The sequence below is a fragment of the Mandrillus leucophaeus genome, unplaced genomic scaffold (assembly GCF_000951045.1).
Source record: "Mandrillus leucophaeus isolate KB7577 unplaced genomic scaffold, Mleu.le_1.0 Scaffold177, whole genome shotgun sequence".
Lineage (NCBI taxonomy): Eukaryota > Metazoa > Chordata > Mammalia > Primates > Cercopithecidae > Mandrillus > Mandrillus leucophaeus.
In genome coordinates, this window is record NW_012101776.1 from 3,132,585 (window position 1) to 3,158,375 (window position 25,791).

Here is a 25,791-nt window from a genome sequence, read left to right on the forward strand (position 1 = left end):
AGGTCATCTGGACTTTGTTGATTGACTTCCTATTTCTTGCAACTAGAAGTGCCTGCACATGGCTGTTCAGTAAATATATATTCAAGCATTTATTTGAATATTTATTCAAATGTTCATAAATTTATTCATTTATTTATGAAAACTGAAAAACAAAAAGTCAGCCAATAGTGTCTCTTCAATGTACTCAATAGAAGTGTAGAAAGCAAGGGAGGAAACATTAGGTCAACAGAAGTCTAGCGTTCAGAACATCATTCTGTTCTCGATATGAAACTGAGAAAACAGTTTTTTCCGTGGCAGTAATAGTGATTAAAAAAAAGTATGTATCTGTGTACTGTCTTATAACGCTAAAAACACTGATATGACATGTTGGTCTTATGACTGAAAATATCAAAAAAGTTCATATAGAACTCTCCGAGGATCTAAATGAAGTTTTTAAAGAGTTGTGACAGGTATAAAATCCATTTAACCTGAAAGTCTTTATAAATGACTTAGAGACTATCTGAGAATTTTTTTAGTGTTCACCGCATAATATTCTGTCAACAAACTAGCTGGAATGAAGTCCTTGTTTTTTTTTAAAGTTTCAGAGCACTAAAATAGATGCCAATTCCAAACAAAATCTTTGGGCACTGTGGACTATAGTAGCCCTATTTTCTTGAGAGACAATGGAAGGCAACCTGAGAACTTCTGCTAATAGCCAAAGGGACTTCCCAGGGATTGTTGGTAAGTTGACCCATACCTCTGAGGTTCCAAAGTAAACTTCCACAACTTTTCAAAAGGAGCATAATCTTTAGAATTCTAAGAAGATGAGAGTGGAAGAGAGATGTCTATTTAAATAATAAACTCAAATGCTCTTTAATGATTAAAAAAGTTTTTAAATCAACTTTCTATGACTATATAAAAATTCATAAACAGAAAGACCACAGGGTAGATCCAAATCTAGGCAAATATTATAGTAACGGAAGTATCACAGTTTGCAAAAGTCTATGACAGAGCAGTGGGTTAACTGGGACTTGTATGAGTTCCCATTATTTGCCTTGTAAAAAAATAATCTTACTTAAAACAACTCATTCATTTTAGAGGCCATGAATACCTTGTGCAATAAGTTAAGTAGCTTATACTTAATCCTATATGACTCTTGAATTCCAGAATAGGACAGGTCAAAGCCAAAAAAATACCCTGAAATAAAGTAAGCAAAACAAAATACTAGATTTTTAGAAGATTTTGTTCCATCTCTCTAATGAGTTCTGTTTGGAAATTTGAGTTTGCAATAATATATTATCTTACAGCCCCATCAAATTTGATGAATGCCAAAGCATTTTGATATACATTATCTAATCTGATTCACATAATCGTTCTGTGAAATACACAGGCCAGGAATTTTACAAAGAACATGAGGTTTCAAGAGGTTAGGTTTCTTGACCAGGGATTGTAACTCAGAAAGTAGAAGAACCAGGACTGGAAAAGCTTCAGATCCCTAGACCACTGCTGTTTCTAAACAAGTATATTATCCTGGCCCCTCCCAAGCTGCTGTTCATTCTTATCCCTCACCAAAACAAGCAATAAGATAGCAGTACCCTTAGCTTCAAGTACATCAAGTGATGTAAAACATTTCCCTAAAAATGATCATATCCCCATTATATCCCCATAAATGTCAAGTCTTAGAAACCTGATGAAATTATATTTATTATTCTTGGTCTGGTATCCAGCTTGCATAGACAGCATACCTTTCTTTGTATCATAAAAGAAAAATAAATATGTTTTTTCCTCCTATAAAAGAACAGGGACCTTCCTGATAAGCATCGGAATCACTAAATCCAAGTTGTTCCAGTCTATTCTAGTGTGAGGTTAGGGCTGAAAAGTGAGATAAAATCTATCTTCCCTATTTGAGGATAATGAGATGAAACCTCAAGATGAAAGAAATGTCGTTAACTACTGAATGGGAGAAAGAGTGAGAAGTTTTAAACTTTTTTTTTTTAAATGAGTGACTTGATGTCCTGAAGGAGGAAAAGTTCTTTTTTTTCTTTTCTTTTTTTTTTAATAGAGTCTCGCTCTGTTGCCCAGGCTGGAATGCACTGGCGTGATCTCGGCTCACTGCAACCTCCACCTCCCGGGTCCAAGTGGTTCTCCTGCTTCAGCCTCCTGAGTAGCTTGGGTTACAGATGCATGCCACTACACCTGGCTTATTTTTGTATTTTAGTAGAGATGGGGTTTCACTATGTTGGCCAGACTGGTCTCAAACTCCTGACCTCAGTTGATCCGCCAGCCTTGGCCTCCCCAAGTGCTGAGATTACAGGTGTGAGCTACCACGCCCAACCAAGAGTTCAATTCTTGATGTAAAAATACTGTAAGTATCTGCAAATCCTAGAGTTTAATAGGGAAAAAAAATCAACATAAAGTTCTTTGACTCCAAAAATCTTGTTTTCTTATCTGTAATATACACTGTGCTATTGCATTTGCACAGTATGAAAGTTAAAGATAGAAAGCCTTACCAAGTAAGTGCCACAGAACGTAAGGGTCAAAGCAAGATTGACCCATACAACAAGCCTAACTCTAATCTTTGGGAGTAAACACTTGACTTTCTTCTATAAAGTCAGCCTTGTTCTTTTAAGTCAGTGGTTTTCACCCTTGAATGCACATTAGAATGAGTTTCTAAAAAATACTGGTGTCCCAGTCCTGCTCCAGACTAATGAAATCAGAATCTCTGAGAGTTCAGAAACTGGCTGGTTCTAGGGTTCAGCTGAAATTGAAAGCCTCTAGTCTAAGTGTTATCCAGTTTCAAATATGATGTCAACATGACGGCACTGTCATATTTTCCTATGGAAGAAATATTCATAAGACCAGGATTAACAGTCACAATAGCCAGAAACATCAAAATTTTACAAGCTGAATGAGTTTATTATTTGGATATAGGTGATATTCTTAAAGTTAGTCAAATACTATAGTTAAATACTAACCATTAAAAAAAGCTTACTATAACTATATAATGCTCATTTCATTGGCTTAGGTATTAAACATTATTTAAAAATATATCTTCTACTGAGTAGTCACCCATTTTGTAAAATAATTGATTTTTGGAATTTTCCCACAGCTGTAAGTAAGAAAAGGCAAATAATGAAACCAGAAATACAAGACACCCTATTACACAGGTATACACAATCAGTTCAACAGGGAGTTTCCACTGCTCAGAGGACAAAGGACTTCTCAGAAACATTACTGCAATCGTATTGCTCATTTCTTACTCAACACAGTACTACTGAAAAGGATGTTGCTATGTTCCCACCTTAACTGCCTTATGTGTTGTTCCTGTGACAGCTGGAGTCAACAAAGATAAGTTTGGCTTCTGGAAAAACCAAAATACCGATCTTCTTTATTTTTAAACTTGCTCTAAAATTCTTCCATATTATCTGATTCTAAGAATTTGGCAACAGATGCATATTAAAGTTAGAGAATGAGTAACTAAACCTGGTCTCAATTGTATGTTTAAGCAAATAGAACAATAAAAACAAGTTGCATCACATTCAAAGGAGGCTTACACTAAAATTTTGAGACAAAAAATCGCAAGCAATCTAAAATAGATTTAATATGCTAATCAACCTAAGTGGCCTAGCCAGGAAAATACTTAGGATTCCAATTTTATGAGACGTCCAAATTTAGAGGAATTTAATAGCTGCTACACTAAGGATAAGGAAACATTAAAGGTTAGAGAAAAATTTTGATTTTGTGTTTCTACCTCTTGGTCAGTGAGTTGTAACCAAATATATAACCAGGGAGTAGCATAAACTTACATGATTTATTGTAGACTGAACAGCCTTTACATAATGGTTTAGTTGCCGATCCATTGTAGCAAATTCAACCATTGCTTTGTCCATACTATATTCACTACTCACTTCAGCTGAAAGAAAAAAAAATTGCAATTATTATTTTCCACTTAAAATGCCATATCTGGAAAATGTTGCATCAATACAATCTACATCAGTCAATGGTCTAAATAATTTTGTGCAGTTATTACATCTTTTAAAAAACCTCCTCACCATACGGTGCTCCATTCAAAATTCTAAGAATACACTCAGTAGAAGACAGCTCAAAGGCAGTGGTAGGCTGGAAAGAAGAAAAGACTTGTATTCAGGAGTTCCAGGCTGTGCCCTTACTTATATGATCTTAAATCAACCAACCAACTATACCTCTCCCAGCCTCAGTTCCCTCATCCATTAAGCAGCTCAGTCTTATATCTGCTGCATAAACTGTGAAGGATTGTTAAAGGTCAAATAGGGAAGATTCTCACTTTTAATAATGCTGAGCTAGATTACTTGGACCAATCTTCCTAATGAAAACAACCAAAGACAGCAGCCGGGCACAGTGGCTCACGCTTGTAATCCTAGTACTTTGGGAGACCGAGGCAGGCAGATCACTTGAGGTCAGGAGTTCAAGACCAGCCTGGCCAACATGGTGAAACCTCATCTCTATTAAAATACAGAAATTAGCTGGAAATTGCTTGAACCCAGGAGATGGAAGTTGTAGTGAGCTGAGATCATGCCACTGCACTCCAGCCTGGGCAACAGAGTGAGACTCCGTCTCAAAAAGAAAAAAAAGAAAAGAAAGAAAGAAAGAAAAAAGAAAACAACCAAAGATATCAGATACAGCAGGAAAAAAAAAAATCTTAAAAAAAAGAGTCACAAGGTAGTAAGAAATAACCAGGGCAAAATCTAGAATAAAACAAAAATGAGAAGTGGGGCAACAGAATGCCAAAGTCACATACTATCCCACAGTAAGCTGAGATCTCAACTCTTTGTATAAAGATGAACCAAAAGTAATCTCTCACTGCTCCCTGGGACCAAAGGGAGGTTAGCCTTGGCCATGAAGCAGAACAGGGAAAAGGGAAGAGAAAACAAACTTGTTTCAGAAAAACTGGCCATAAGGCAGTCCTCCTGGATTTGCAGCAGGCTGGGTTCCCCTAACCAGAGTGATCCAGAGACCCCAGTCTCTGACGTTGGTGGGAGGTGGTCTCTGGCAGATAGTACTCACAGGTGTCTGGCAGAAGCAAATATAACTATCATCTGGAGAAGACACTCTTAATCTAGGTGTCAAATAATCCCTACATATAATTTTTAAGAATGAGCAGATCACAGGAGAAAAGGCTGAAACAAAAATAAATATAAAAACAAACAGAAAAACCTTACATACCTATAATACACAAGAAAACAAGCCACTAAGAATAACAGTCAGCAGGAACAGATCCACAAATATTTCAGTTATTGTAACTATCTATATTAGTCAGAATAAGAAACAACTATGTTTACTATGTTTAAAAAATTAAAATATCCTCAGGGAACAGGAGTCTATAAAAAGGGACTAGCAAATTAGAAAAGCAAGGTAATGTTGTTAAAAGTGCTTTTAAATTGTTTCTTCAAGCTCTAAACGTAATTTAATAGATTAGGAAAAGATAGTTAACAAAGGATCCTAAAAATTTCAACTAAAAACTTTGAATTTAAGATAACTAAATGAAAAGAAAATAAAGCTTTCTTTAATAACATTTGGGAATGAACCTACTCAAAGACTCTCCATTCAAAGACTCTCCATTCAAATACCTTAGTGCAGACAAATGTCGTTTTTCTTTTCTACTCTGAAGAATAATACCACAGATCATTCCAAAGTCATGAAATAATGTAAAGTCCATCCACATTTGGCTTTTAAAACATATGCTTTAATTTTACAATAGTTACTTATAAGCATATTTCATAGACTGTCTCCTGGGTTAACATGCTTCTGGTAGAAGACCCTTCAGCTTTTACTATCCAGGCAGCACAGAATATACATATATCTCAATGTAAGTTTGGGGGTGGGGGAGGGTGTAATGTTTACATAAAGAAAAATTTGTATTTACATTTCCCAAATTAAATATATGTTTAACAAAATGATGCATGAGAAAAGGCTCAGGTCATACTCCAAATAAAACTGTTAGACTATTAGAGTCACAGTTTGTTGTTCTGAAAATTTCTGAATGTCAACAAAATGGACATACTGCTTGGTAGCAACATATATATGTTGCCATATATACAGCAACTGTTTGTTAAAAGTCATATTGTTTCATGATAAAGAAGTGAATTTTAAACAATTTACAACCTAATGTAATGGATGTTTTGTAATTTATTTAGGCATTTTACTGTACTTAGTTACATTTCAGTACATTGATTAGGGGTTTTAGTTAACCTATATTTTTTCCATTTAAAATAATGAAAAATAGACTACTGGTTTCACACCAGCCTTATCTAGTTAAAAGAAAGTATTGTTTCATTTTGTTTTCCTTAATGGATCAGTATATTTTATGAGTATTAGATTCGGATACTGAACTGGTCAAAAAAGTGGGTAAAGCTGGTAACCTGAACAAAGACCAACAGGATAAACTGCTTTTCCAAAATTCTGATTATTAGAGGCACCCCAGACAAAACAGACACTCACTAAAGTATCTGTTGGGAGCAAAAGTCTGAAGCATAAGAAATGAAAGTCTGTAAGGGGCTTAAATCAGTGGAAATAGATATAATGTTAGCAATCTCCCTCCGGGATTAAACAAGTTAATTTTCAAAAGCATTCAGAATATACCTAAGATATTCAAAATGCTATAGAAAAGCTGCAAAATGAAATAAATGAGGTGATAGTTCTCATTAACAGGGTCCCATATATGCTAGTAAGACCTGAGACAGATAGTAACCTGGTTCAAAGCCAAAGACACCTTCCTGCAAAGGAGGAAATGGGCAAGGCTTGGGTCAGTTTTGATGGCATGAAGCTTAAGGAAAGAATCTTTGGAGTCTAACTGGCTTCCAGGCAGCCTCAGCTCAGGCTCCAGGGCCCAAGAATGTTGGGACAAGCTGCTGAAGAACACTAGTAAAGACTGGTGCAGCCCAGCAACAAAGGGAACGGGAAACACCAGAAGAGATCAGGAAGGTAACTCTAAAAAGAACTGAGGATCACAGCACACCTGGAAGCAGTGCCCAGTCAGATAACTGTAGTCAGAGGGTCTTGGTCAGCTGTAGCAGGAGGCTGAGAGACTAGAGTCCTACGAGGAGAACTAGAAGAGGCTCCCACAAGAGCATCCTGAAGACAGGTCATGAGAACGTCCATGTCAAGTAGCAACCTGCCACAGCAATTTTAAGATGATTTTTGTAATTCTTTTTTGTTCTTCCTGTTAACCTTTATTTCCCGACTGCAGTAATAACCTCTTGACTTTTGGAGGAGGAAACAAGGGATAAATGCAGAAACACAGAGTTAGTTACTAACTAAAAAGTTGCTGAGGGTTGGGGTGGTTGTGGAGGGACTGATCAGGCAGAGGCTCCCTGCTACTTGATTCCACAGTATATCTTCCCACCATCAAAATTCTCCCACTCTTTCACTGAAAGCCCTTTTTGAGAATATATATCAAACTAAATCCTACACATCCATCAAGGGCTGAGCTCAGGCCCCACCTAGAAGGATTTCCTCCTTCACCTAATTTGCCTTAACACCTATACTCTTGGTATCTTGGGACCATGATCAATCTTGCCTTTCTTATCTGCATTTGTTTCCTTTCACCAGAGATTTTAATCCATTTGAGGACAAGAAAGATGCCTTAGTGTTCTTAGAATCCAACAAAGAATTATAGCAACTCTTCCTTCAATATTCTTCTAAGGCCACTATATTTCATAAATCTGACAATTAAACTTTCACCAAAATATAAATTGTCCTATCAAAGAGATTCAACTGAATTAAAAAGTAAAAGATGACATGTGATACAACTTCACTTGCCTATTTTATATTTTCATTGTGACTTTTCCATAGGAAAAGAGATGGCACCAGCACTGGGGTGGTGGGTAGAAATCACACAACGATGTTCAAATTCACAGAATGATGACTCCAGAGAGAAAAGCATTGCTGTACAACACTTCTGCAAGTCTGGCATTAGGGAAGTTTAGTGCAGATGATAAAACACGGAAAGTAATGACAATGATTACATATGTATATATAATAGCTGTAGCTAACAATTAGGGAACACTATTATGTGCCAGCACTTCATACTTACATCAAATCTCGGGGCAACATAAGAGTTAGGTAGTTCTATTTCCACTTTACAAATGAGAAAACTGAAGCAACTTGCTCAAGGCCACAGAGATAGTTAGCAGCAGCGCCAGGCCTCCCACTCTGGCTTTCTAACTGCCAAGTCTGTACACTTGCCCACCTGTACAAAAAGGTATTTAAACACAAGGAGAAGGACAAGCACCTCCAACTCCTCCATGAATATCCAGGGAACAAACCTTCAAGTAGGAGGAAGCCAAAGACCCAGAGCCTCAGCTCAGCTCCCTTGGCGATCTGTTAGCATAAAACAACACTTCCAAGGAGGCCACTAGGCAATGCCACTCAGAGGCTATCAGACATGGTTCTGGAAAGCTCTTTCCAAATTCCTTAAGGAATCTGATAACAAAAAGAAAATGATTTTTCCCCTTTTTGAAGATTAATAAGCTTTAACATTGGTGAAAAGTGACCTTTCACATCAGCAAAGCTAATCTGAAGTGCTGTAAGAGCAACCAAGTCACTCAGAGAATGTTAGGAGAATAACTAAGTCAACTCCAGCTGCTAAGAGGTCAAGCTTGTACTAGGCCAAGAGCACTAGCAGCAAGAGAGATGAAAGCAGCTCCAGACTGACTACCAGGCAGCAAATGAAGAGCAGCAGGAGAGAAATGTTCAAGGGGAAGGGAGAGTACTGGAAGGTTTCACGTTGCAGAGTTACTTCTGAATAGAGCTCAAAGTTAAAAATCACTTTTATTAGCCACATATTTGACTCCCCCCACTCCCAGCCCTGCCAAGCGGAGTCTAGGAGGCTAGGAATATTCAAATTTCTTCACTGAGCCATTCTGTGAGCATTTATTAATTACAGCCAGCCCTTGCTTTCGTTAATCAAATGAACCTAAGTGATATATTTGAACATTCATTTACTAGCCAGTAAATACATGGAGAAGTATCACAGTGGGGCCTTGGTGACTCTGTGAGACCTGTCACCTGATACGCCAATTAAGAAACTGTTGCAAGAAGTTAGTACAATAACTAGTTATCCCCCTCCACTGCCACCCCACAAAATCAAGTCCAAAGGGCACAGATAATCCCTGGTTTACATAATAAAATTCTAGCTGTTTCTATAAGTATGCCAGCGCCAGGGTTGTTGTCCTATAAACTTGCATGCCTTTACCCAATGACTCCAGTCACAAGCACAATGCCAAATCACTGTGGACTGAAGTGTTATTCCAACCAAGAAGGGCTACTGAATTAAACCCATCCTTTAAAGATGGTTTCTATTTCATTTTGCTTTTTCCTATAGAGTGGCAAACTCTATAGGAAAAACAAAGAATGATTATCACTGAAGAAGGTTTTTTTTTTTTTTTTAGAGTGAAATGCTCTAATACTTATATAATACAAAAAGTCTCTAAATGGGTGAAGTTGGCCTGCATATGATTGTCCTAAAGTCAAACAAACCTATAATTATGCAATCTAAGCAGCCACACTATTCATTAGACACGTCATCTGTTACTCAATGTCAAAACCCACTAACAGCAATATCATAACTACATTACTATTCTCTCTTTTTGAAGTGTTGAATAGGCATTAAAGTTATATGATCAACAAACATAAAGCAGAAATGGGTGATTTTGTGTTATAATCAAATTCAACTTAAAATTCATAAGACTTCAATGAGAAGATGATGATGAATGAGGAACAAATAAGTATGAAAGAATAAAAGCAATACTGGTTGTCTCAAATGTGAAAGGCTAGGGGCAAAATGAAGGAGAAAGGATCATCTAAGAAAGGAAAAGAAGGGAGGGAACAAACTAGCTATTGTTATAGATGTAGACTCTCAAGCAAGACCAATTCCAGGTCCTTTGTGGCTAAGAGATGTAGGTAGTAAGCCTGTAGTAATACGGTCCGTATGTAGCACAGCATGGACTCATGAGTTTATCCAGCGCCAGTTCCAGCGTTGTCTAAGGTCTGTTCAGTATAATGCCATTTTCTAAGGCCACAGGTTAAAAAGCACCAGCAGATGAGGGAACAGAAGATTCTTTCTCTTGGCTTTCCCAAGTCCAGATGGGCATGGCTAACAGACCAATCAAACTTTCATTCCAGAGCAGCAACCAGTTCTGCAAGAAAGGGACAGAAGTGATGTGCTTTTTGACCAACTACTCTAAATAGGGCCCTTCCCTAACCACAGCTGCCCCATAGCTGTAGCCTAAGGCATGCACTGGAGAGAATCCCTGAGGCCCAGCCCGAGGCTTGGGAAGCAGAGATGAAACAGGTCCTGTAGTACATGGTACCCAGAGCAAAATAAGATCCTTCAACAACCACCAGGTCTTCAGTAGAACTGCCTTTAATGAACCAGACATGAAAATAAAGACACTTTCCCCACCTCTTTTCCCTATTACATCCATACACATTTATCTCTATACTACTTCATTACACTACCAGATACCATTTTGCTTTGCTCTGCTGTTTCCTATGATCTCAGCTACAAGGTCCTTTTCCAGAATCCTCCCTAATCTCCAGAACAGAACCAAACACTTCATACCTTATGAGTCCGTAAAACTTCTCTACCTTTACAACTGGGACACCTGTATGTGTGTCTGTGTGTATATGTGTATGTTAGGGAGGCACACGCTGAAGACAAATTTCTCCGACTTATTCCTTCCAACTTTATGTCCCTGATTCAACTGTATAGTTTTGCCCATGGCCAAGATGTTTCCTGAAAGTTGGTCCTAAACAATAACAATCGCAGAATCAGGTGTTTTTTATTCTACAAAGCCATGTACAGGCATGTCTGAACAGGAATACCACCAATTATATATAGTGGATTAAATTCAACTCCACACATTTTATTAGTAAAATACCAGGCTAAGACAAAGCAGACATTTAGTGTCCTTAAGGGGTTGCTGACTCCAATTCAACATGATTCATATACTCAGAAGACTCTGATAAATATTAAATGTCATAAAGTACATATGTCCATTTTGGCAAGGAGGAAGGAAGAAAAGGCAGCAAGGGATTGTCTGATTGTATTTTAAATTTCTTAGAATAAATGGGACGTATATTGGGAGATTTTACTTTCTGAAACAGAATATGAGTATTTCCTAATCCCTTCAAATTAAAACTTGATTTTTCTACATTTTGCAAATAAGGCATCTATTCTTTTTGGATAAAATAAAACAAATCACAGTATCAAGCATACCCCTGACCCCACCCACCAAAATGCAACACACACACAAAAAAAACCCTCTTCTCTGAAACTATAACTCCAACTATCTCTAGCAACATACGCTATACATGCACCTACCTCTATGAGCGTGGGTGTGTGTGCGCATGCGCGCTGGGGGTGCCCTGGGAGCCTAATGTTAAGTAATCACATATTTATCAGGAGTTGAATTTAATGACTTACTTCTTGAGCAATATTTAATAGAAACTTGGTTACTTCTTACTATACTGCACTTTGAACTTGTAATTATTCCCCCACATATATATTAGTGTGGCAAAATTAAAACTGAATACATGGCTGGGCGCAGTGGCCCATGCCTGTAATCTCAGCACTTTAGGAGGCTGAGGCGGGTGGATCACCTGAGGTCAGGAGTTCGAGACTAGCCTGACCAACATGGAGAAACCCTGTCTCTACTAAAAATACAAAATTAGCCAGGCATGGTGGTACATGCCTGTTAATTCCAGCTACTTGGGAGGCGGAGGCAGGAGAATCTCTTGAACCTGGGAGGTGGAGGTTGCGGTGAGCCAAGATAGCGCCATTGCGCTCCAGCCTGGGCAACAAGAGCAAAACTCCATCCCCAAACAACAACAACAACAACAACAACAACTGAATACACATTTTATAACTGCCACTCACTAGAAATCACAGTGAAGAGTTAGCAGTGCAAGATATAAGCTAGTAAGTGTCAGGGGTTCTTTACAAACACAGTGACTATGGGAGAAATCTTCAAGAAGTAGTCACCTTTATAGTTGCGTTTAGTTCACCCACCAACACAATTCCCTCATCACTGTGACACAGAAGAGCGACAATGTAATACAGTAACCAAAAAAAGCCAGCTCCGGAATTAGATTTCATTCAAATCTAGGCTTTATGAAATTACATGCTAGCTGTGTAGTTTTTGGCAAGTCATTTTACTAGAGTCTCAATTTCCTTTTATATATAATGGGTACAATAACAGTACCTACTTCAGAAAGCTGATATGAGGACCAAATGAGATAATGTAGGTAAAATGATCTGCACAGGGCCTGGCTCACATTAACAAAATATTTGTCATTATTATTATTACAGAATAGATAACTATTCTGCAAGTGTAATTAGTCTAAATACTGAAAGTGCTTTGCCCTTGGAACCAAAAGGTAGCAAGTGAAAACCATCTTCTTAGCTCTCTTAGCTCTCTGGACTGTTTTTACTAACTTCTAAAGCATGAAACTGAACTCACAAGACTGCAATGCTCCATAAGAAGCTTTGTAAACACCATACCCCCTCCCCCAAGTTCAGAAACTCATTTGCCCAGCAAATGCTTAGTGAGCACTCACCACATGTTAGGCAGAGGGGAAAAATGTTTCAAAGCAAGAAGAAGGGGCAGCTCACACTGCCTATAGAAAGAACAGGTTTAGCTGGTGAGGGCAAACTTGAACTGCGTCTTGAAGGATGAGTACGTGTTCATCAGATGTTCACCAGACTGGGGTAGAGGCTAAACAAATGCCTCACTCTTCTCCACAGAGACTGCGTTAGAGTTAAAATGGTCAAACAAAAACACTTGGGAATGAAGAGAGGAGAAGGACATAGATTTTTAAGACAGAACAGATCTTCAAAGAGCACTGAGTTCGTGCCAGGCACTCTGCACCTACTACCTTATCCAGTCCTTTGTTACAACAACGTGAATTCAGTGTAATTAAACATACTGTAGAGATAAAGAAACAGATGCTCACAGACACTAAATCATTTGTCCCAGATGACACAGTTAATAAATGATGGAGTTATGACTGACCTCAAGACTGACAAAGTCAGCATGGAAGGCACATGCCAGTGTCTGGACTACTACACAGAAATCAGTAATATACCCTTCATGCAAAAGTCAGGGAGTAAAGAATAATCTGTTCTGTACCTAAAGGAATTCTCCTAAACATTACCTTCTTTTGGGAGAGAGAAAGTGAAAGAGAGACTGACTGACTTAAATAAATTGCTCTACCTCAGAGTGATGAAGACCATGACATCTTTCATAATATAGTCAGATATATCCTTAGAATGTATGTTAATATTCTATAAACGACTGTGGTAGTGGTATAATTCAAAATACGTTTGAAATAAATTATATGATGAATTCAATTAATAAAAATCATAGAAATCAACCTCTGCCAGTCATCAAAAGCACTATGAAACTCAGGCTATAGGAATTTGTCATTTTAAAGCATATCCACAGACCCCCTTTGGCTACCTAAAGCCTCTGAATCTTCACGGCCAAGTGTCTTTCATTTGACTTATCTTTTTTCCACATCCTTCTTGTCCATTGCTATCTAATATCTGGTAGACTGAAAAGAAACTGTGAATTTAAGGCCACAAGAGCATTTCCCAGGCAACATAATTTTAACAACTGCCACTTCTCTCTGGTCTTCAAGTCTTTGGCTGTACTCAAGTCTTACCTACAGTTGCATGACTTGGAAACCCAAGAGGCTTAAGAAACAGAGCCTGGCTTTGACCAAATAGCAAAGCTCTTGCATGAATTTGTGGCAGCCACGACAAAAGAAAGTGAGGCTTAAATCTCATATAAATTTTTTTTTTTTTTGAGATGGAGTCTCGCTCTGTCACCCAGGCTGGAGTGCAGTGGCACGATCTCAGCTCACTGCAACCTCTTCAAGGGATTGAACCTCAGCCTCCTGAGTAGCTGGGATTACAGGCACCCACTAACACACCTGGCTAATTTTTGTATTTTCAGCAGAGATGGGGTTTCACCACGTTGGCCAGGCTGGTCTTGAACTCTTGACTTCAAGTAATTCTCCCACCTCGGCCTCCCAAAGTGCTGGGATCACAGGTGTGAGCCACTGCGCCTGGCCTTCATATGATTATTGAAAAAATTAAATGAGAATGTAGGTAAAGCACTCAACATGATGCCTCAAACACAAGAGTCTCTTTACAAATGGGGGTATTTTGCTGTATTAACTGTACTTTGCAATATTCCCAATACAAATCTTCTTCTTCACTTAAGCTAGTATCTACTGAATCATGGGACTTCTCCACCCACTTAAAAAATGTTTGTAAAATTAATAAAGCATATGGCTAAAAAAGTAATCAAGCATATGGTTGAAAAATTCAAACAGTACCATCTTGTGGTATCTCCAATCCCCAAATGCTCTCCTCAGAGGCCATTGCTATGAGGTTCTTGGGACAGTAATCCCATGGAAATATTCCATGTGTAAGGCATCCCTTTTGAAAAGGACTACAGAAATTTAAATACTTATAGAAACAGCGGAAGTAAATTAAAAACAGCTATACCTGAGGAGAAACTACTCCCAGGAAGTTTCATGATGAAAATTGTATCTCTGTGCTCTACTCTTCAGTAAGTAGGTGAAGAGAAAGAAAAATGAGTGTCTGGTTCAGTTTAATGACAAAATTTCCATTATAAAATAGCAACATAAGGGCAAATAAATACCTGTGGGAAGATGATAAGGTTTGGCTGTGTCCCCACCCAAATCTCATCTTGAATTGTAGCTCACATAATTCCCACGTGTCATGGGAGAGACCTAGTGGGAGGTAACTGAATCATGGAGGCAGGTCTTTCCCATGCTGTTCTTGTGACAGTGAATAAATCTCATGAGATCTGATTTTATAATGGGGAGTTCCCCTGCACACGCTCTCTTACCTGACACCATGCAAGACATGACTTTGCTCCTTCTTTGCCTTCCGCCATGATTGTGAGGCCTCCCCAGCTATGTGGAACTGTGAGTCAATTAAACCTCTTTCCTTTATAAATTACCAGTCTCAGGTATATCTTTATTAGCAGCATGAGAACAGACTAATACAGAAGACAACACATACTATATTAAAAACAAAAAATGTGATGCTAAACAAAGATTAGAATATGAGTATTAGTGGAGGAACTTCCATTCACTCATTTGACAAATATTTACTGAGCAGACCATGTGCCTAGCACTGTACAGGGTGCCCTGGACACAGTGGTGAATAAGGCAAATACTGTGTCTTCTTTCAAAGAGCTTTTACAAACTTCTACCCCATGTAAAATTTCCTAAAAAGCCCTGATATAACTATCTGGAATTTGTTTGGCTCTTAGTGTGATGGCAAAGCTTGTTCCACCGCTGAACAGTTCTATTTATTAGAGTCCTTCCAAAGACAGAGCTGATTCAGCGCCTCCCTAGAACACTGCCAGGCAATGACAACAATACATCCAAATTGCTCGTTCACACACATTAACTTATTTACACCATATAACTTCTGCATAGAGTGATTTTATTTTCTGCTTCGTATGGTTAAGGAAATTGAGGCTCAGAGAGGTTAACTACTTCCACCTCAATATCAGAAGCAGGTCGTAAATTCTGGTCTTCTACTCCAGAGCTATAGAAGAGCTACCTCCTGGGTCAAACAGAAAGTCTCAAGTCTCTTCCAGATTCTAGTGCTTCAAAGATCTGAAGGTAGCCATCAAATATCTCCTATCCTGTAAATCTTTGCTTCCCAGGATAAATAACAATCAAATTCCTTTGACCAAGTTGATCTGCCTTACTTAAACATGCTTCAGTTGTCACTTTAAAGATGAACTTGAGAATAAAAAGCAATAACTACAGCCATAAGTTAAACAATGAAGACTATAATACTACTATTACATTTGTACTACTTGATCACATGCTGGCCTTGTCAATTAAAACAACAACAACAAAAAAACCAGCCAGGCACAGTGGCTCACATCTGTAATCCCAGCACTTTGAGAGGCCAAGGCAGGAGGATCACTTGAGGCCAGAAGTTCGAGACCAGCCTAGGCAACAAAACATGACCCCACCTCTACCAAAAATAAAAAAAAATCATTAGAAAAATCAAATTAAAACTACTATAAGATACCACTGCATATCTATTAGAATGGCTAAAATTGAGAAGACTGCCTGTAGCAAGTGTTGACAAGAATGGGGAGTGACTACAGAGTTCCCTTAATATACTCCACACACACATCCCACATTTTCAGACCTGCCATAATACTTCCACTTCTAATAGTAACTCTATTACTAAAAAAGTACATTTAACTACATAGTTTAAACCACATTTAATATAATGAAATCTCATCATAATGACACAGAAGTCTTCATAATATAGTGTCTGGGTGTCCTCATTACAGTTTTTCTGTTAAGTATGAAAACATTCATCAATACAAATTTTTTACATAACATACATGAAAGAAACCAGCTTTTAATATATAATCCCCTCACCAGAGTATGATAGATTTGTATTATAATTTGCTTTCTCTAATTCTCAAAGTGTGGTTGGACTGAACTAGCAGCACCATCACCATCACCTGGGAACTTGTTATAAATGTAGATTCTCGAGTCCTTCCCCAGAGGCCTGAATCTGAAGCCTTGGGGTGGAGCCCAGCAATCTGTAGTTTAACAAGTCCTCCAGGTGATTCTGCTTAGTGATAAAATTTGAGATCCACGGTTCTAACGTGTAATATAAAGTTAAAAATCATAAATGGCGTTTTCTCTGAGATTCTTTCTGATTTCACAGAATTTCTTTTTTTGTTTGTTTTTGTTTTTTGAGATGGTGTCTTGCTCTGTTGACCAGGTTGGAGTGCAGTACCATGATCTCAGCTCACTGCAACCTCTGCCTCCCAGGTTCAAGCAATTCTCCTGCCTTAGCCTACCGAGTAGCTGGGCGGCGGTGGGGGGGGGTGGGGCGGAATTACAGGTGTGACCCACCATGCCTCGCTAATTCTGTGTATTTTTAGCAGAGACGGGATTTCACCATGTTGGCCAGGCTGATCTCGAACTCCTGAGCTAAAGTGAATCACCTGCCTTGGCCTCCTAAAGTGCTAGGATTACAGGCATGAGCCACCACACCCGGCTGAATTTAAAGACAAAAATAAACTATTACTTCAAATCAATGTTTTCAACAAATGTAGAACTCAACCAGCTGTTTTCCCATTTTACACCCCTGGATTATTTTAGTCTTTCATTAAGCTAGAAAACCAAAACTGGATGTAAGATCCCAAAATAAAGCATTCCATAGAAATGTCTGTTTTAAAACAAACTTCTACTTAAATATCCTAGTCATTTACTCACATCTATTTTTTGCAACTGCACTGAATATTCCTTCTAAATTTAGTAGATTTGCTTCTAATTTCAGCTATAAATTGTCATCCTCTAGTGAATATCTGCAGTTTTTAATTTAAAATGGATTTTTAAAATCTAATTAATAAATTTTTTAATCGTTTCATAGAGACACTGAAGATAGAAGCAGAATGAAAGTGGAAATTATATTGGATTGAAATCAGGATGTCTGAAAGTGTCAATTTGCTCTGAGACTTTGAGTTAATAACTTAATCTTACTGGTGCTCAGTTTCCTTATTTTTAAGAGAGTTGGATTAGATGACCTGTAAAGTGCATTTTAGGCCTAAGGGTCTATAAACCTACAGTCTTATCTCATGCTCTATGTTACTGTACTTTTACATTCATATGACATTGCCAAATCATTTCTTAAGTATTGTACCCATTTTTAACAATTTAAAAATTGGGCTGGGTGCGGGTGGCTTACGCCTATAATCCCACCACTTTGGGAGGCCGAGATGGATCGCTTGAGGTCAGCAGTTCAAGACCAGCCTGGGCCACATGGCAAAACTCCATCTCTACTAAAAATACAAAGAATGACCCAAACGTGGTGGCGTGTATCTGTAGTCCCAGCTACTTGGGAGGCTGAGGTGGGAGGATTGCTTAAGCCTGAGGAGGTGGAGGTTGCAGTGAGCTGAGACTACACTAGTGTACTCCAGCCTGGGCAACAGAGTGAGATCCTGTCTCAAAAAAAAAAAAATTTTTTTTTAAATTTAAAAATTGTCTTAAGATACATGCCTCTTCTTAGGATTCAAGAACATTGCTATCACACTGCTTCCTAGAGAGCTGAACACAGATGAATATGAACAGGTCGGGCACAGGGGCTCATGCCTGTAATCCCAACACTTTGGGAGGCCAAAGAAGTAGGAGAATTGCTTAACGCTGGCCAATATAGTGAGACCATGTCTGTACAAAACATTTTTTGAAAAATTATCCAGGTGCAATGGTGTACGCTTAGAGTCCCAGCTACTCAGGAAGCTGAGGTGGAAGAATGGCTTGAGCCCAGGAGTTGCAGTTTACAGTGAGCTATGATTGCGCCACTGTACTCCAGCCTGGGCAACAGAGCAAGATCCTGTACCCACCAACCCCCCATAAAAAGAAGAAAATGAATACACGTATATTTTTAGTTGCTGAAACACCAAAATGGCAATTATTTCTTGGCTTAATTTACTTGAGAAACTATAGGGATGCATGACATGAATCCTCCAAAGCAAAGCTTTTACAACGTTGTTAACATACTCTGGAGACAGGCTGCCCAGATTTGAATTCTGGAACTTAAGAACTTTTACTTATCTGCAATTCAATTTAGTAAACACACACGGTGCAGCTACTTGTGCAAGGCACTTCACCATTCAAAGTGAGGGGATAGGGCTCTCAAACTTCACGATGCATCAGAATTACTTGGGATGCTTGTTTAAAATGCTGATTTCTGAGCTCTGCTTTCAGAAGCTCCAATTTTGCATTTTTAAAATACATATCCCAGGTGCCTCTAAGACTGCAGTTTAAGAAACAATTCTGTAGGGGTTTCAAAGAGACATAATTTCTCCTCTCAAGTACTTACAATCTCTAAGCATTTTTTTTCCATGTTAGAACTCAATGCAAAGCTACCATAGTGTTGCACCAGTTGGCTGGGCAAGGTGTGCATAAGTTCCAGTATCTACATCCTGATGTAATGATGTAATTCAACTCTTGGCCTTATATTTGAGATCTGCCTCCTTCTCTAAACCCAAGCATCTTTAGTCTCTTGCCTACTGAAAGTTTGTTATATATGAGTGAATTCTGACCTCGGAAAGCAGAACATCTTTAACCCAGATTGCTGACCTATAAATCCGACGGCAGCTTCATTCACCGCTCTGGTCTTAGCCTTACACTGCTGCCAGCAAACATTCTAGTATGTCTTCAGTGTGTATATTTTCCAAGTACCTACATATTTTCAAAAAGAGATTGCAGTATGTCAAGACCCATGCAAATTTCACTCATAAATAATTATAATGTATCCAAAAAATAATAATAATAAACTACCACAACGCAACAATCATGAATGAGGGGATCCTGTAATAGAATCCAGACTATGACAAAACAATGTAACTGTACTGCAAATGTATGACAAATGTCACTGAAGGGAGTGGGGGACAAAGGGAAATGACCTAAGTAACCTTGGAAATGGTGTTCTGACTGAAAACCCTAACACTAAAGGCAAAAGAACTGTTCATAAACCCTAAGCTAGCTGATGAACTTGTTTGTCACAGAAGTACAGGTTAATAATTCTGAAAATGCTTTACATGTATACTGGAGGCACACACAGAAGCAAATGTACGGTGGATGGTGGGAGTCCGGTTTCTTAATGTTGTGAGAGAAATTACAAATCAGCAGGGAAAAAGAATAGAATTTACCCACGTAGCACTAGATTAGAGTTGAAGATAATGGTGTGAACACATGTTCACCTTAATACAGATACAGATGAATACATATACAAGTGACAGATATGTATGTACACATACATTAGCCTAAATACACATATTTCCTAGCTCTGTCTGCTGAAAGGGCTTAGAGGCAGTCACTTTCTGGTAGCTGCAAGCACATCTAGAGCCCAGATATTGGTTTCTCAATGCCCCTTTCCAGTCAAAAAGAACCAGGGCCCTTGGGAAAATAGCTGATCCTAAGGCAGGGGCAGAGGCAGAGAAAATAAAACTCTTTACAGAATTCCAAATAATTTACATAGATAATTACTCCTCCAGGAGGCAGAGTTTAATTATGTCCCCTTGAGTGTGGATACAGCAAGTTACTTGCTTCCAAAAAATAGTGTGTAGAGGGAAAAGAAAGAAAAAAGTACCTTTCCAGTAAAGAAACCTGACCAACACTACTAGGGCCAGCTGACCAAGATTGACATTACTGGTCATGTTGATGACTTGCACTAGCTTTGATGTGATGTGATAAGAAGGGCTCTTGACCTCTGTGCTCTTCCTCCCAAAAACCTGTAATGCAAGTCGAATCATAATAAAGCATCAGACAAACTCCAACTGAGAGACATTCTACAAAACATCTAAGCAGGATTCCTCAAAACTATCAGGATTATAAGAAAGAAAAAGTGAAACCAACTAAGAAGCGTCTACGAAGATAATGATTAAATGCAATGTGATATCCTGGACTGGATCCCAGACAATGTTCTTTAACAGGATATCACTGAAATCCAAATAAAGTCTGGAATTTACTAAATAGTAATGTACCAGAGTTGTTTCTTAGTTTTGACAAATGTACCATGGAGGTATAAGATCTTCTTAACAGCTGAGGAAACTGTGTGAGGGTATATGGGAACTCCACTATCTACAACTTTTGCAAATCTAACATCATTCGAAAATAAAAAACTCATTGAAAAAATAAGGCTAGAGAGAGACTGCAAAATGAGGTGGAAGAAACTGCAAAAAGAGATGAAGTTGTATTTAGAAAAGTTGACATGATTTAAAAAGTAATTATTAATTCTATTATTTAGTATAAACAATTTTTAACTTGCATGTAAATAAGGCACCAGTCAGACATTATTCCAGCAATTTGCTCTCAGTATTCAGAGCACACTCAGTGTGTGTGAAACACACACACACACACACATCCAAATCTTTGCCTAACACTATCTTCAAAATGAAAAGATTTAATGGACCCGAGTTGCAGGGTGGCAAATAAACTGAAGTAGGAATGAAGAAGCACTTCTATTAACTAGTTATATAATCTTAGACAAGTGACTTCATCTCTCTGGGCCTCAATTTCCTAATCTGTAATAGCAATAGGTTTAAAAAGATGTTTAAGCATCCTTTCAGGCCAAACATAGAATAGTCTACAAAGGTCATTACCAACCTCCTTAAAACCGAATTCCTCTAGATTTCCTCCTACACTCTAGTGGCTCCTTCTCAATCTCACTACCTGCAACTTTACCCAAACCCAAAGGACACTGGCCCAGGCTCTCTTGTCATTTCACATATTCCCTCCCCGTCTAAGACATAAACATTCATTCTATGGCTTCGAGTCTCACGTATAGGCTTTTGTCAAACCTCTATCTTCATCCCAAGCTCAAAAACCAACTGTTTATTTGTCATCCCCACTTGGATACATCTCTAAAATTAAATTCATTTCCTCTCTAAAACGTGGTCTCATCTGCTGTGAGGAGATTAATGGCCCTCTAATAATCCCCCAGTGCCACAATTATGTTATGTTACATGGAAAGGGGGGATTAAGATTATAGATGGAAATAAGATTGTTAATCAGCTGACTTTGCAGTGGGGAGTGAATCCAGGCTTATCTGGGTGGACCTAATGTAATCACAAGGCCCGTTATTAATGAAATAGAAAAGCAGGTTAGTCAATGTCATAGTGATGCAGGATGAGAAAGACTTAATGGGCCATTGCCAGGTTTGAAGATGCAAGACGGCTACCAGGCAAGGAATGTGCACTGCCTCTAGAAGCTGGAAAAGGCAAGACAATGATTTTCCCCTGGAGCCTCCATAAAGGCACATAGCCCTGCCACACTTGGCTTTTAGCCCAGTAAGATTCACTTCAGGCTTGAGATTTGTGCTGTTTAAAGCCACTAAGTTTGTAGTACTTTGTTCCAGTGGCAATAGCAAAGCATCACACCACCTTAGAAAATGGGGTCTCCACTAACATAGATGTTTATGTCAGAAATTCGAGTATCACCATTGACTTCTTCCTTTTCCTCAATTTCCATATTCAATAAACCATCAAGTTTCATCAATTACTCCTCCTCTGTTTTTTATAAATTGATCTACTTCTCATCAATCCCTTACCACCTTGCTAGTCCAAGTCACTATTACTTCATACATGGGAACTACTACAACAACCTCCCAACTGTTAGGCCCACCTCCAGGCACATTACTAGGAAGCCATTTCCCACATTATGGCCAGAGAACAATGCAAAATAAAATTATCCAATTCCTGTCTTGAAACTCTTTAATACCTTCCCATTGCCCTAAAGTCTGAGCTTCTTAAGTTGACTAACAAGAGCCTACTACCACTAGTCTGGCCCTCTCCTAGACTCTCCAGCTTCTGCTCAGAGCACAATGGCCATGCCTATTTTAGTCAATGCTGTATTTCTAATAAAGGTGAACATCCCCAATCCAAAAATCCAAAATCTGTAATGCTCCAAAATCCAAAGCTTTTTTGAGCGCTGACATGACACCACAAGCGGAAAATTCCACACATAAGTACTTAACACAAACCTCTGTTTCATGAACAAAATACTTAAAATGTTGTATAAAATTACCTTCAGGCTATGTGTGTATGAAACATAAGTGAATTTCATGTTTAGACTTGGGTCCCATCCCCAAGATATCTCATTATATATATATGCAAATATTCCAAAATCTGAAATCTGAAACACTTCTGGTCCCAAACATTTCAAATAAGGAACACTCAACCTGTATTATTAAGTTTCAGCCAAGACTCCAAACTCCTTATAAGCTTACCACTGAGAAAACAAAGATAAGGCAGATATAGCGTAACGCTCAACAAACTCCAGAATGACCCAAGAACTCTGGAAGGCTCCATTCCAGGAGAAGAGAGAGAGAACTAACAAAAACTGCATCTTCTATGTAACACATTACATAATCTTTCTTTGTCAACTGGTTTAAACATCTATTTTAGTCTATCCCACAGGAGCACTCATCTTTTTTTGCTTGATATGATATCCCATACTAATTTTTCTAAAACTAGAACGTACTTCTGCTTCGTAAACCATATATAAATGTCATTTTTTCCTATTAAGAAGACAATCTCCCCCCACACAGAAACATACATGGTCCTCCCTATCATGGACTCCCCCGACCTCAGCACACAATCTCAGTGCCACTCTCCATCCTAACAGTAAGACATACACTTTAAATTATTTTCCCACTAATTCCCTTTATAACCAAAGCAAGCATTTACAGGCTGACCAACCAAGGTGAGAAGTAAATCTTGGACAGCAAAGCATGCAACTGTTTCATCAAACCAGGAACCACGAAAAGGAGATAATGTCCATATTTTTCATGCATGGAAAAGAACCCTAAAGAAGTGAAGTAATTGGTTCAAACTCACAGAGCTAGTAGATAGCAGAACTTGCATTTTAACTCATGGTTGCCTATATTATGTACACTATCAATTCTGAGCCAAAAACTCCAAAGCATCCACCTCTCTCACCTGCAAAAGACCCAAATAATTACAAGCAAAACAAAATAACTGACTGATAAAATGAGAATGCTGTGTGCCAAGTGAAAAGCATTTTATATACAGTATTTAATTCTCACATCAACCCTAAATAAGGTGAGAATAAGGGAGATGTGTGTGGGTACAAAGTTAAATACTTACTAGATGTTAACTGCTATTTTACAATATTATCCCCATTTTGCAAATGAGAGAACCAAAACTTACACAATGCTAATAATTGCCAGAGCTGAGTTGGAACCTAGTGACCTGATTCCAAAATTGTTTCTGAAAGCTCGAGGTTATTCTGCCTAGCCAACAGAAGTACTATGATGTCCTATTTGCCAAAAAGTGAAAGAAGGAACCCAGCAGCAAATAGGACTTTTGTGCATCAAGAAAGGTACTACATCTTCTTGAGGTAGTAAGTGCTGAAGCTATAATATGTGGCGGTAAAATTCTTGGAAAGGCCCAAGCTGAAGTTAACATGCAGTTCCCTGAATCTGCCAGGTGCTGGGACACTATTCTTCATGGTTTCACACATCTCCTCACATCTTGTGAGCAAAGATAATAACGGTCCCCCTCCCCTTTTTTTTTTTGAAACAGAGTCTCGTCACCCAGGCTGGAGTGCAGTGGTGCAATCTCGGCTCAGCTCTGCCTCCGGGTTGAAGTGATTCTCCTGCCTCAGCCTCCTGAGTAGGCACCCACCACCATGTCCAGTTAATTTTTGTATTTTCAGAAGAGATGGAGTTTTCACCATGTTGGCCTAGCTGGTCTCGAACTCCCAACCTCAAGTGATCTACCCGCCATGGCCTCCCAAAGTGTTGGAATTACAGGTGTGAGCCACCATGCCCAGATGACTAACTGCTCTTTTATAGTTTTCAAGGATGTTTGTATAATGAACAAAACCCTGGAAGATTGAGGTTGTGCCTCCTTCTACATCAGAGGGCAGTATAATAAGATGATGTCTCCCTTCATGGCAAATGTCAGGCAAGTTTACTGCCCATTACAATCTGGGTCCCTGAGGCCCCATGTTCCTCAGCTGTGACACAAACCCTCCGCAGCATCACCCTGGGCCCTTCCTCACCAAAGCAGGACTTTGGACAGGGGACAACAAGGTGAACTATGATACTCACACTGTTTGATGTGCAACAGGTGATAAAGACTTTTGTCTCTGACTCATAAGCTCTTACCTTCTGCCAGCATCCTGCACACTGTGGCAGACTAACCTGTTAGCGTTCACAGATCTTGACACCAAGCTGCTCACAGCTCTTCTCATCTTTGCTACCCTCAGAAACACCCTCTCCCACTCTCTAGGGAATGCCTACTTATCATTAATGTACTCATTTCCAGTACAGAATTTCTATTAAAGGTCCTCTGCTAGAGGTGACCACTAACTCCATGGTGCCTTCACTGTTTCCTGCAAATAAGTTTCTATCATAGCACCTTCACAGTTTTATTCCACTTGCTTATTCATGTTCTGTGCCAGTTATCAATTAATTGCCTCTCAGCTCAAAATTCACCCTTCAATACCCGCTCTGTGATAATAGATGGAACTGCTTGAAGCATTTTCTCTTACAGTCAGCATGATGTGAAGCTTTCTCAATAAAGAGCATTAGAAGGCCACTGCAGGAGGAAGGGAGCTCTCCAGCTAACATTACACTTAATAATGAAAGATGCTGCTGCCCTAAGATCGGTAACAAGGATGTATGCTCTTGACACTTTCACTCAACATTGTACTGTAGGTTCTATCCAGGATAATTAGGCAAGAAGAAGAAATAAAGGGCATCCAGATTGGAAAGAAAAAAAATAAAACTATCTCCATTCACAGATGACATGATCTTGTATGCAGAAAATCCTAGCTGGGCTCATGCCTGTAGTCCCAGCATTTTGGGAGGCTGCGGCGGGTGGTTCACTTGAGGTCAGGAGTTCCAGATCAGCCTGGCCAACATAGTGAAACCCCATCTCTACTAAAAATATAAAAATTAGTCAGGCGTGATGGCGGGCACCTATAGTACCAGTTACTCAGAAGGCTGAGGCAGAATTGTTTGAACCCGGGAGGTGGAGGCTGCAGTGAGCTGAGATCACAACACTGCACCCCAGGCTGGGCAACAGAGTAAGACTCTGTCTCAAAAAACAACAACAAGAACAACAACAACAAAATTCTGAGGAGGCTGGGTGCAGTGACTCACACCTATAATCCCAGTACTTTGGGAGGCCAAGGCAGGAGGATCGCTTGAGCCCA

At 38.9% G+C, this 25,791-nt stretch overlaps 1 protein-coding gene across 2 annotated transcripts in view; it reads right to left on the reverse strand.

Annotated features, from left to right (window-relative positions):
- Positions 1 to 25,791, reverse strand: part of NSMCE2 (non-SMC element 2, MMS21 homolog (S. cerevisiae)) — a 271,887-nt gene that overhangs the window by 211,851 nt on the left and 34,245 nt on the right. For both annotated transcript variants that reach the window (XM_011977285.1, XM_011977286.1), the window contains one exon: positions 3,786 to 3,892. In XM_011977285.1, the coding sequence (XP_011832675.1) occupies positions 3,786 to 3,892 (107 nt within the window). The remainder of the gene's footprint in view (positions 1 to 3,785; positions 3,893 to 25,791) is intronic.